At 40.2% G+C, this 12,322-nt stretch overlaps 1 protein-coding gene across 4 annotated transcripts in view; it reads left to right on the top strand.

The window, feature by feature from the left end:
• slc8a2a (solute carrier family 8 member 2a) overlaps positions 1 to 12,322 on the top strand; it is a 30,981-nt gene that overhangs the window by 5,917 nt on the left and 12,742 nt on the right. For 2 of the 4 annotated variants that reach the window (XM_025910978.1, XM_013274184.3), the window contains exons 2-4: positions 9,238 to 9,648; positions 11,464 to 11,601; positions 11,772 to 11,999. In XM_025910978.1, coding sequence (XP_025766763.1) covers positions 9,307 to 9,648; positions 11,464 to 11,601; positions 11,772 to 11,999 — 708 coding nt within the window. In that variant the 5' untranslated portion in view covers positions 9,238 to 9,306. Of the gene's footprint in view, positions 1 to 2,268; positions 2,605 to 2,796; positions 2,975 to 9,237; positions 9,649 to 11,463; positions 11,602 to 11,771; positions 12,000 to 12,322 lie in introns of those variants that run through there. The other 2 variants (XM_025910977.1, XM_005454583.4) reach the window with 2 other exon arrangements.

The raw sequence follows: 12,322 nt of genomic DNA, 5'->3' as shown, positions 1-12,322 counted from the left end.
TTTGTCTACATTACTCTCGTAGGCTTTCTGAAAGTTTTTATTTGGTTGTGTTTTCACTCATTTTCAGTCCTTTTGTGCAGCGCTCCAAGTGGACAATAAAAGAAGAAACTGCCTTAAAAACTATGTGCAGCAGATGATTAATATTTGAAAGTCATGAGACACAAGAATACATCTCATCTTAAGTTGAGCTTTAGAAATGTTCTCAGTGAATAGGTGGCTGTCAAAAAGGCAAATACATTTTTTAATAACAGTAAGTAGAACTTTTTGTCTAGTTTATTCTGATGCGCTCATCTTTCTGCTACATTCTGCTTGTTCAGTCTGTTAAACTTGATGTGCATTATTTTCTTCAATCCTTTACTTATAATAAATAAATGTGTTTGTGACACGTTTTAAACTGGCTTAAACATTTGCTGAAGGCGCTCTGGAAAATCTGATTCAGTGGAAACAAGTAGATGATTCTTTAACAAACCCCAGCCTGCTTTCCACTGCCTCTGCCATGGCCACGGCCTTTTTTTAAATTGTGATAAGATTCAAAAATTAATTGCGTAATAAAGTAAAAGAAGGTGTTTCTGTTTGATTAAATATGAAAAATGGCCTTCCCAACTGACAGATTCTAGTCAACACCTGACACAACGTATGCACGTTAACACAGTCCAGCACTGACTGGTAAAAAGTGAGATGTTTACAGTGAAATCTCCACAGTATAACTGAATGCCACGTTAGTGGTTTGGCTCAGCATGTATCTGTCTGTGTGATTATTATTATTATTATTATTATTATTATTATTATATATCTTACACTCTTGAATTCAAAATCCTGCTCCTCACATACAAGGTCTTAAATAATCAGGCCCCATCATATCTTAATGACCTTGTAGTACCATATCACCCCATTAGAGCACTTCGCTCTCACACTGCAGGCCTACTTGTTGTTCCTAGAGTATTTAAAAGTAGAATGGGAGGCAGAGCCTTCAGTTTTCAGGCCCCTCTTCTGTGGAACCAGCTTCCAGTTTGGATTCGGGAGACAGACACTATCTCTACTTTTAAGATTAGGCTTCAAACTTTCCTTTTTGCTAAAGCATATAGTTAGGGCTGGACCAGGTGACCCTGAATCCTCCCTTAGTTATGCTGCAATAGGCATAGGCTACTGGGAGAATCCCATAATGCATTGAGTTTTTCCTTCTCAGTCATCTTTTTCACTCACTATGTGCCTCTCTGCATTAAATCATACCTTTTATTAATCTCTGTCTCTCTTCCACAGCATGTCTTTATCCTGTCTTCCTTCTCTCACCCCAACTGGTCGCAGCAGATGGCCCCGCCCCTCCCTGAGCCTGGTTCTGCTGGAGATTTCTTCCTGTTAAAAGGGAGTTTTTTTCATAGGGGGTCATTTGATTGTCGGGTTTTTCTCTGTATGTATTATTGTAGGGTCTACCTTACAATATAAAGCCCCTTGAGGCAACTGGTGTTGTGATTTGGCGCTGTATAAATAAAATTGAATTGAATTGAATTTAATTGGTTCATTAGTAGGCTCATAACAACACCCCAAAGCCCTGTGTTACTCATTAAAGCGATGGTTCTCTTTGGGGGATCTTGGGAATCATATTTAATGTCTCACTGGTACTTGAGGCAAATAATAAAACCCCAAGGTCTCTTAACACAGGTCTTATTTTGGTCTGAATATCTACTTATACCAGTTTGTGTGATAAACTTTAAAAATATTAAAATACTCTCCATTTGTATAACTCTACTAATATTAACGAGCAAGAGAAGATTGGATGGTTAATCACATCTAAACCGTAAGAACTGACTACGGTGGTGTCAGTGTTTGCTTTGAAAAATCAGATGGGAATCAGATATTCAGTATGTTCAAAAATTATGTGTAACCAAAGAGACCCTAAAACACTTAAATAGTGTGAATACAGATAAAGTATATTTTGATGTATATTTGTGGTATTAACTGGTTATTTGTTAGTGGTAAATTTGGCCTATTAACATTGAGAGTTATTATGATATTTTCTTGAACGGCAAGTGAGTGCGTCTGTGATTCACTGTAGATGTTGTTAGAATGCAGAGGAAATGCTTTACAGACGAGTGTAAACTTATGCTCTGTGTGGAAACGCAGGCCGTGATTGGCTGGCTGTGAAACTGATACACGGTGTGTTATTGGTTTACCCGTGCATAGAGCTTACATCCTGGAAAAGCGATCTGTGTCAATCTGCATATAGGTTAATGTTTGAGCTGTTGGGGCAACACAGTTTCTTCCTGCAGTGATGGATCGGTGATTAGAAGGTCTGTGTGTGCGTTTCAGGTTTCTGTCAAACGGGACCAAGACAGGAAGTGTCTTTGGTTTTCTTTTTAGTTTGGACAAGAGTGCTTAGTATTTGATTTATATGTGTTATTTCTGTGATCACTGTAATCAAAGTACTTAACTTGACTGTAATAGATAATCCATTGGTGAATAAGTAACACGCCCATCTGCCTCACTGTTTCTGAGTCTGACTGGTTTAGAGTCACAGCAGAAAGCCATGTCATCCACTTGGTTGTTGGAGCTAAAACAGAACAGCCAGTGGTCGGAAAGGTTTTGGACACCTCGGAAATTACTCCTGTAAGTCCGATTGCATTTATTTCGTATTATTGATGTTTGAATTATTCATCTTTAACTCACCTGTATGCCCAGCTGCTCCACATGTCAGAAAGAGCATCCCTTTATCTGACAGTACCCCACGGCCAGGATACAGGCGGGAAATATTAAACTGTTAAAGGTGCTAACTCTTTTTTCTGCTGGCTCTCCTATCAGTGTAAGATAACCCCAGGCAATCACTTATCGGTGGTGCTGACAGATAGTGGCCGTGTCGGAGGCCGTAAGGGGAGAGGAGCTGTCATCCAGCTCACTGTTCCTGTGCGTGAAGAGGACAGAGAGACCACAGAGTTGTCAACACCCTGGGACCCCTGTACTCCAGGCATTAGAGAGGCTTGTAAGAAGAGAGTGCCACATTTTTTTGCACTTTATGTTGTTCACTATCCTCGTTTTTTTATAATCCTTAAAAGACAAAGTTCCCAGTGAACATCAGTCCTCCAGAAAAATCAGAGAGTTGACCTGAATCAGTGCCACTGCAGAGCTGCTCAGCTCGCAGGGAGGAGCAGTAGTCTGCCAATTTATCGGCCTATTTACCCAGTCTCTGAAGTGGAAAGACTATGAAGCACGCACTTAATGTCTGACTCATAAATCCACCTGGCTCTTCATATGAATGATCCTTAAAGAGTAGGTGATTGAAAGGAAGAGATATCCTTCTATATTTAGGTGAATGCATTGATCAATAATGCATCCAGCTTATCCTGTACCAGCTTCTTGATTAGCTAGCACTCATTATCCACTGAGGCTTTGTTGCATGCTACCAATCATCAAAATTCACCACTTATTATTCTGAACAAATCTGAGTTTATGTTTTACGCATGTCTCGTCACAATGTTGAAAAGGTCATATCAAATATTGAAGTCTTCGGTTCTTGCTTTTACGTTTAGTGGACTTCTTAAAGGGGTTGGCATACAGATTTTTTTTAAAATAATTTTATGTGACAGTAAAATAAATATGAGTGTTTTTAGTGTTATTATCGTCATCCTCCAACTTGCGCAAAAAAACAGGTTTGTTCTGTGTTCTAATGTCCAAATATGATTTTTGGGGAGGTTATTTTTGGTGAGCCTGTTTCCCCCACAGCAACCATTGGCGTAAGGTAGCCCGCTGTCTGAGGTCGAGGTAACCATAGCAGGCCTTGGAAAGTGAAATGTGATGCTGCAGGCCCTTGGGGCTGTGTTTTTGAATCACAACTGCATAATGAGCTGGCAGGGCTCCAGCTACATCAAAGATGCAGCACCCCAGTATCTGTTTCAAGTCACAGTGCACAATAGTGCAGTGTCACCTGTGCAGGAGCAGTGGAGGCGTTGGACTCAAGAGGAGCACTGAAAAAAGGCTGAAATCTTTCTCCCACCCTGCCATGACACTCTCAGACTCACTGCTTACACTAAATCTCCCTGTTACACTTTGTCTGTGTGATGCTTGATATTGTTAACCTTCCTTTCAATCAAAAACACGTGTTGGAAATTGCCAAAATACATGTTTTCAACTTGAGAACTCTAGAACAGTGGTACCCAATCCCCAGGCCATGGACCGGTACCGGTCCGTGAGTCGTTTGGTACCGGGCCGCGAGAGTTGAGGCTCGGGTGTGAAATTTATGGTTTTCAGGGTTTTTATCGTTAACTCTGTTTCCCTGAGTCTTTTCCCGTGTTGTAGTTGTGTGTCTTATTTTGAAAGAAATAATTACACGTTACCATAGCGACCAGAGCGCATTAAGGGGCAGAGAGGAGGATGTTACTCTCAATGTTGTTGGCGCATTTCAGGAGGACGCTGCTAATAAAGTTACACAATTACACAGTGAATTCGCGTTTATTATTATATTTACAAAATACCACCCTTTTTGTCTTGGTCGTATCATTTTATTTTGTTGTATTTATCCGCCACACCTTAAAGGCCGGTCCATGAAAATATTGTCTGACATTAAACTGGTCTGTGGCGCAACAAAGGTTGGGGACCACTGCTCTGGAATACTTGACTGCAACATCATGACTCACTGATCGATCAATAAGCGATGGTAGTACATCTTTACAATTAGTGACATTTTTGGCTATGTCCCTCTTTCTGGTTTAAATCAGTGAAGTTACTGAAAACCAGCAGTCTGACATTACAGGCTGCATAGAAATACATGGAAGGTAAGTGAAGTGAATATGAAACAGAACAACACGTGCCTGATAGAATAATTTCACATCTAATTGGTGGGATTATTGGAAAACAAACAAGCCCGGTATATGTTGTTGTCAAAAATTCTGTTTATCATTAATGTGAATGCTGTTTAAGCATTACCTAGTGGATTAAGTGGAGAGCTAGAAATAGTTGGACTTGACCTCAACACAGAACTCAGGTTCTTGACCTTGTTTCCTGAAAAGGAGCTGGACTCTGGTCCACTCTGAAGTTGTATGTTGGAGTTTTCCTTGGTGGATTAAAGGGTTTCTTCCCTGCACCTTCAGCTTGGGGATGACATGTTGACTCTTCTTTGCATGACACTGCAGAGTACACAGCTTTACGGGAGTCCTTTCTCGCCAGTGGATTCTTGCCAGAGATTTCTTCCTGTTTAAAAGTGCGGTTTTTTTGAGTCATTAGAACTGTGGTACTATCTCTCAGGCACTCAGGTGAAAAGAGGAGTGGAGTCTTAATGAGTTTGTGGGACTACTGAAGCAGCTGATGGGTACCATTAGGCCAAGTGGAGTGTGGCTGAAGCAAAAACTCAAGTCTGGGAGGAATTTGGTGTGGTTGTGGATCAAGACTTTAGGTAAACATGATTACCACAATGAGGCAACTCAGCACTCCCTCCATAAGCGCTTATCAGCAATGTCAATAGCACTGTTTAGCCAAAGCCAATATCCCATCAGTGACTAGTATTGTTGTTGTTGTTTGATGTTTTGGAAGTCAGCATGGGGGAGTTGGTGAATTCACTAAAGTGCTGTTTCAAGATGTCAGGAATCATCAGGAGTCTTGATCTGTTCAATTAAAATGTCCTTAGCTAGGCTGATGGGGAAGACTAACATCTCTTGTGACTGCTGTTTTGTTGGTTTTATGTTTCACAATATACTGTTCTGTCATTTTTACTAATAAATGAATGGATCATTGCTGTGAACCCAGACAACTGGTGGCTCCTTAATCTCATGACCAGGGTTACCTGATTACAAATCCTCCCCACTTTGTGTCTGAACCACATTACACAACCCTACATTGAACTCTAAATTGGCTGTCACTTGGTGTTCGCGCTCTCTGTGGTAGAGTATCACTTCCTGTTCCTGCTCAAACACAGTGGTGTTTTTTGAGTAGCTTATCTGCTTAGCAATTTAATTAAAAACTTTTAAATACATGACTATCCTCTGACAAAAAGTCAGAGCTCTACTGAGCCAACAATCCCTTTAACATTAACTAGTAATGACTTCATGAACTTCTTCACAAATAAAATTTTTATCATTAGAGAAAAAATTACCAATAATCATCCCACAGATGTAATATTATCTACAGCTACTTTTAGTACCATTGATATTCAGTTAGACTCTTTTTCTCCAATTGATCTTTCTGAGTTAACTTCAATAATTACTTCCTCCAAACCATCAACGTGTCTTTTAGACCCCATTCCTACAAAACTGCTCAAAGAAGTCCTGCCATTAATTAATGCTTCAATCTTAAATATGATCAACCTATCTCTAATAATCGGCTATGTACCACAGGCCTTCAAGCTGGCTGTAGTTAAACCTTTACTCAAAAAGCATCTCTAGACCCAGCAGTCTTAGCTAATTATAGGCCAATCTCCAACCTTCCTTTCATATCAAAAATCCTTGAAAGAGTAGTTGTCAAACAGCTAACAGATCATCTGCAGAGGAATGGCTTATTTGAAGAGTTTCAGTCAGGTTTCAGAGCTCATCACAGCACAGAAACAGCTTTAGTGAAGGTTACAAATGATCTTCTTATGGCCTCTGACAGTGGACTCATCTCTGTGCTTGTCCTGCTAGACCTCAGTGCAGCGTTCGATACTGTTGATCATAATATCCTATTAGAGCGATTAGAACATGCTGTAGGTATTACAGGTACTGCACTGCAGTGGTTTGTATCATATCTATCTAATAGACTCCAATTTGTACATGTAAATGGAGAGTCCTCTTCACACACTAAGGTCAATTATGGTGTTCCACAGGGTTCAGTGCTAGGACCAATTCTGTTTACATTATACATGCTTCCCTTAGGCAGCATCATTAGAAGACATAGCATAAATTTTCACTGCTATGCAGATGACACCCAGCTCTATCTATCCATGAAGCCAGGTAACACACACCAATTAGTTAAACTACAGGAATGTCTTAAAGACATAAAGACCTGGATGGCTGCTAACTTTCTGCTTCTTAATTCAGATCAAACTGAGGTTATTGTACTCGGCCCTGAAAATCTTAGAAATATGGTATCTAACCAGATTCTTACTCTGGATGGCATTACCTTGGCCTCCAGTAATGCTGTGAGGAACCTTGGAGTCATTTTTGACCAGGACATGTCCTTCAACGCACATATTAAACAAATATGTAAGACTGCTTTCCTCCATTTGTGCAACATCTCTAAAATTAGAAATATCCTGTCTCAGAGTGACGCTGAAAAACTAGTTCATGCATTTATTACTTCCAGGCTGAACTACTGTAATTCTTTATTATCAGGATGTCCTAAAAACTCCCTGAAAGCCTTCAGTTAATCCAAAATGCTGCAGCAAGAGTCCTGACAGGGACTAGAAAGAGAGAGCAGATTTCTCCTGTTTTGGCTTCCCTTCATTGGCTTCCTGTTAAATCCAGAATTAAATTCAAAATCCTGCTCCTCACATACAAGGTCTTAAATAATCAGGCCCCATCATATCTTAATGACCTTGTAGTACCATATCACCCTATTAGAGCACTTCGCTCTCACACTGCAGGCCTACTTGTTGTTCCTAGAGTATTTAAAAGTAGAATGGGAGGCAGAGCCTTCAGTTTTCAGGCCCCTCTTCTGTGGAACCAACTTCCAGTTTGGATTTGGGAGACAGACACTATCTCTATTTTTAAGATTAGGCTTCAAACTTTCCTTTTTGCTAAAGCATATAGTTAGGGCTGGACCAGGTGACCCTGAATTCTCCCTTAGTTATGCTGCAATAGACGTAGGCTGCCGGGGATTCCCATGATGTGTTGAGTTTTTCCTTCCAGTCTCACTCACTATGTGTTAATAGACCTCTCTGCATTGAATCATATCTGTTATTAATCTCTGTCTCTCTTCCACAGCATGTCTTTATCCTGTTTTCCTTCTCTCACCCCAACCGGTCGCAGCAGATGGCCCCGCCCCTCCCTGAGCCTGGTTCTGCCGGAGGTTTCTTCCTGTTAAAAGGGAGTTTTTCTCCTAGGGGGTCATTTGATTGTTGGAGTTTTCTCTGTATGTTTTATTATAGAGTATACTGTACAATATAAAGCACCTTGAGGCGACTTTTGTTGTGATTTGGCGCTGTATAAATAAAATTGAATTGAATTGAATTAATTCTAACTAAATGTTAACTAAAATATGGATATGCCTTAAACTAATTTTATGAAAGTCCACTTCTCAATCGCAGTGTTGGACAAAACATTAGTGCTGAAAGCTAGCCAGTTTCATTACTGATCAATTACAAATTATTGAGAGGATACTGTTGCTAGTAGGTCAACATCGACCATATGCTATCCAGTGCTGGATTCAGATGGATAATCTTAGAAAAAGTCCAGAGTTGGGTTCACACACATATCTTCAGTTTTTATCCATGTAGTAAACTTCTGTATTCACAGAGCCTCTCTGCCATCATTCTACACCTTTTACAGAATACTTCAGTATTTTATGGGAAATAGCAAATATTGCCCAAATCTATTATAGTATGGTTTTAAGTGAAAATGCATCCATTCATACTGCATTCCTGAAGCAGTATGAATGGTGTTTTACTCTGACGGTCATCATATCGTCACCTGCTGGATATTATATAGGTTAAACATGAGGGAAGAGGAAGAGCTTTGACAGGTGATACTAAAGCACATCTAATATTTAAACTACTCACAAAGACCATAAAAATACCAGAAATGAAGCAGCATGTCTACAATTTTGTGTTACATCATGAAGACTGCAGACCTGTTTTCACAGCTGTTGTTGTTTTTATGGTAATCTGATGTAGAGCATATTTAAAATGTACTTATTTGCATGGCATTGCTGTTATAGTTTACATTATAATTGCTTTAAAAGCTGATGTCCACATTCTTAGATAGTAACTGGACCAGGACACTCGAGGGCCAGAGATGCCTTCAGAAAGGCACAGGAAGAGATTGGGCGGAGCGGATGAAAAGACAAACTGCTTGCTCCCGATGAATGTAGTGTGTGTGCATGTGTGTGTGAATGTTGGCTAGAAAGCACTTAGGCATGTCTGTGTGAAGGTGTGTTAATGGGTGTACGAGGCTTGTTGTCGTATAAAGTGCTTTGAGGTCTCGAGCAGTATAGAAAAGCAGGGTATAAGAACCAGCCTATCATGTACCATTTAAGACATGGTTGATATGTAAACTAACGTATACCAAAAAGATTTTTGATAAATCTCTTTCTAAAAAAATGTGTGCTTCTCTGCTTCACTAGGAGTTTCTTTTGACCCAGCGGTTCCCCCAGTGAACCCCACCCCCAGGCCCTTCCTGACTCAGGGATACCATGGGACCCCCTCCAGTTTACCTTTCCAGCCTCCTCTTCCTCTCGATCCTCCTCCTGTGCCACGCCCGGACCTCCTTCAAGCCCCAGGTTGTGGAGCGAGCATCTGGCCCTGAGCTGCCGCAATCCTCTGGTAACACCTCAGGCTCTGGAAAACGGACATGTTCTGACACTGTGGTTTGTAAACCTGGCATCCTGCTGCCGGTGTGGCTACCACTCAACCCTCCACTGGGGGAGCAGGCAGGGAGGGCAATCATCTATTTCCTCTGTCTCATGTACATGTTCCTGGGTGTGTCCATCATTGCAGACCGCTTCATGGCATCTATAGAAGTCATTACCTCACAGGTATTATTGAGCTTAAAATTTGAAATTAAAAAATGCAACCATGTAATTTCTTACTATCTGAGTTTTGTGTTTGCTGGTAGTTGACTAGTGTTTTGGCTCCTTTTTACATTCTCTACCATTACATCAGGAAAAGGCAACTTTTATTTCCACTTTAAGCTTGCATTTTAAAAAAAATATCAAAGTAAAGTCCCAATATATGTCGCCCTAGATGAATTAACAGATATTGAGAATAAGGAAATAAAGAGAAACAGTTGTAAAATATTTACTATAAATTTTACAATTCAATCTTCAATTTAAAAAAAATTAACCCATTAATTCGTTACCAAAACAAAAGTAGTTCTAGTATCAGGTCACTGTGTTTGAAGCATTGACTGTAAGTATAAGATGGACAAAGCCACTGTCACCTCACCCATTGCTTTTGGGTTCCACTTTTGAATCACAGTCTTTTAACTGCCAATGAGTAGTTTGTTTGTTTTTTGGGGAGCTAAAAATGGGCGCTAAAGGTAGTAATCTTGGTTAGCAAGCTGACATGCTCATCAGTGCTAAATAACAGGCTAGTTTAAATTTCAGTCACCAAGACCAAAGCACAAATCTCTTGGGTGGTCTACAACTCAGAATAGATTATTATTTTACAGATGATTCTATTAAATAAGCTCCTACAGCACAAACATGTTTGAAAGATCCAGTTCAGTGACTCCTATTAGTACAAGTCGAGCATGTGGTGGCATACCTGTCAATCAAAGCAGCCAGACCCCTAAATTTATTCCTTACACAAATTAAATTACCACCCTCTTCCAAAAACGTTGGATCACCATGTAAATGTAAAAGCAGAATGCCTGATTTTGCAAATCTTATAAACCCATATTTTGTTCACAGCAGAATACAGAAAACATATGAAAAGTTTAACTCTTGTTGTTATATTTTTATATATTAAATTTTGCATGACATTATACTGTTTCATGCAAAACAAGTAGCTGGAGAAACATTTGGAACTAATTAGATGACCTTGCAACAGGTCAGTAACATGACTGGGTGTAGAAAACTATCTTAGAGAGGCAGAGTTTAGATAAAGGTTTGCCAATCTGAAAAAAATAGAATAGTGTTCAACATAAAATTGTGAAGGCTTTGAATATCCATCATCTATAGTACCTAATATCATAAAAAGATCGATACAAGTACACAAGGGACGGGGCCAAAAATCAGTACTGGATACTTGTGATTTTTGAGCCAGCACTCCATTAAAAACCAAGGGTGATTCTGTCATTCAAATCATGGCATGGGCTCAGGAATGCTTCCATATATCCTCTGTGAACACAGTTTCTTATGCCATCCATGAATGCCGGTTTAAGCTCTATCATGCAAGAGAAAGCCCTACATATAAACCCGATCCAGGAACGCTGCATTCCTGTCTGTGGCAAAGCTCATTTAAAATGGACCATAAGAATTTACATTTTACACAATGTAACAACATTTTGAAATTAGAGGAGCAGTCCTCAGTGCAGTTATTATAAAGGGTAAAACTGTCAACAATTAAATGGCCTGTAAATGGCCTGTATTTGTATAGCGCTTTACTAGTCCCTAAGGACCCCAAAGCGCTTTACACATCCAGTCATCCACCCATTCACACACACATTCACACACTGGTGATGGCAAGCTACATTATAGCCACAGTCACCCTGGGGCGCACTGACAGAGGCGCTGTTTTTTGTACCAGACCGTATACAAGATTTTCAACCTGATGGATTTGGGCATTTCAAATATGTCTTAACTGAAATTAAGCATTTTGGGCATTTTCCCAAACTTCTGTGACTGCAGGAGAAAGTGGTGACCATCACCAAACCCAACGGTGAAACCACAGTCGCGACGGTACGGATCTGGAATGAGACTGTATCCAACCTCACGCTCATGGCACTGGGCTCCTCCGCACCTGAGATCCTGCTTTCTGTTATTGAGGTGCACAAGTCATTACATTTGCAGCATAATGCGTAACATATACAACAATTGCTGGAGTTGTATGTGCACTCGGAGTCTGTGTTGAATTCTAGTCATTACGTGGCTCTTATTCAGTTCTAGTTAGCTTAACAAATGATCTTTGATTGGCTCTTTATGTCTCACTTTAACAGGTGTGTGGGCACAACTTCCATGCGGGGGAGCTCGGCCCGGGCACCATAGTGGGCAGCGCCGCCTTCAATATGTTTGTGATAATTGGTCTGTGTGTGTGGGTGGTCCCTGACGGAGAGTCTCGTAAGATCAAACACCTCCGAGTGTTTTTCATTACGGCTTTCTGGAGTATCTTTGCCTACATTTGGCTCTACCTCATACTGGATGTCATCTCACCTGGGATTGTAGAGGTATGTTCTGATGGTTGCATACATTTAAACTGAAAAACGTATGCACTTCTGGCCAAAGTGCTATTGTTGATCTTTGGAAACACAGCATCTGCACTAACACACTTTAAAAATGAGTATTTCTTTAAAGTTAGTGGTTTTATGAGATTATTTTCTTGAAAAAAATTGTTGTACTCATAAATATACAATGATTAGTGTATTATTATTATTTCTTTCAACAAATTCATTGAAAACTCATTGAAAACTCTATGTTGGCCCTTCACGTGGAATACGCTGGACCAGATGGATATGGCTAGAGACTGCCCGTACACCATAGGCCAGGCTTG

Source organism: Oreochromis niloticus, linkage group LG10, assembly GCF_001858045.2.
Source record: "Oreochromis niloticus isolate F11D_XX linkage group LG10, O_niloticus_UMD_NMBU, whole genome shotgun sequence".
Classification (NCBI taxonomy): Eukaryota; Metazoa; Chordata; class Actinopteri; order Cichliformes; family Cichlidae; genus Oreochromis; species Oreochromis niloticus.
The sequence above is the reverse complement of the archived record's forward strand: the minus strand, read 5'-3'. Positions and strand labels throughout refer to the sequence as shown.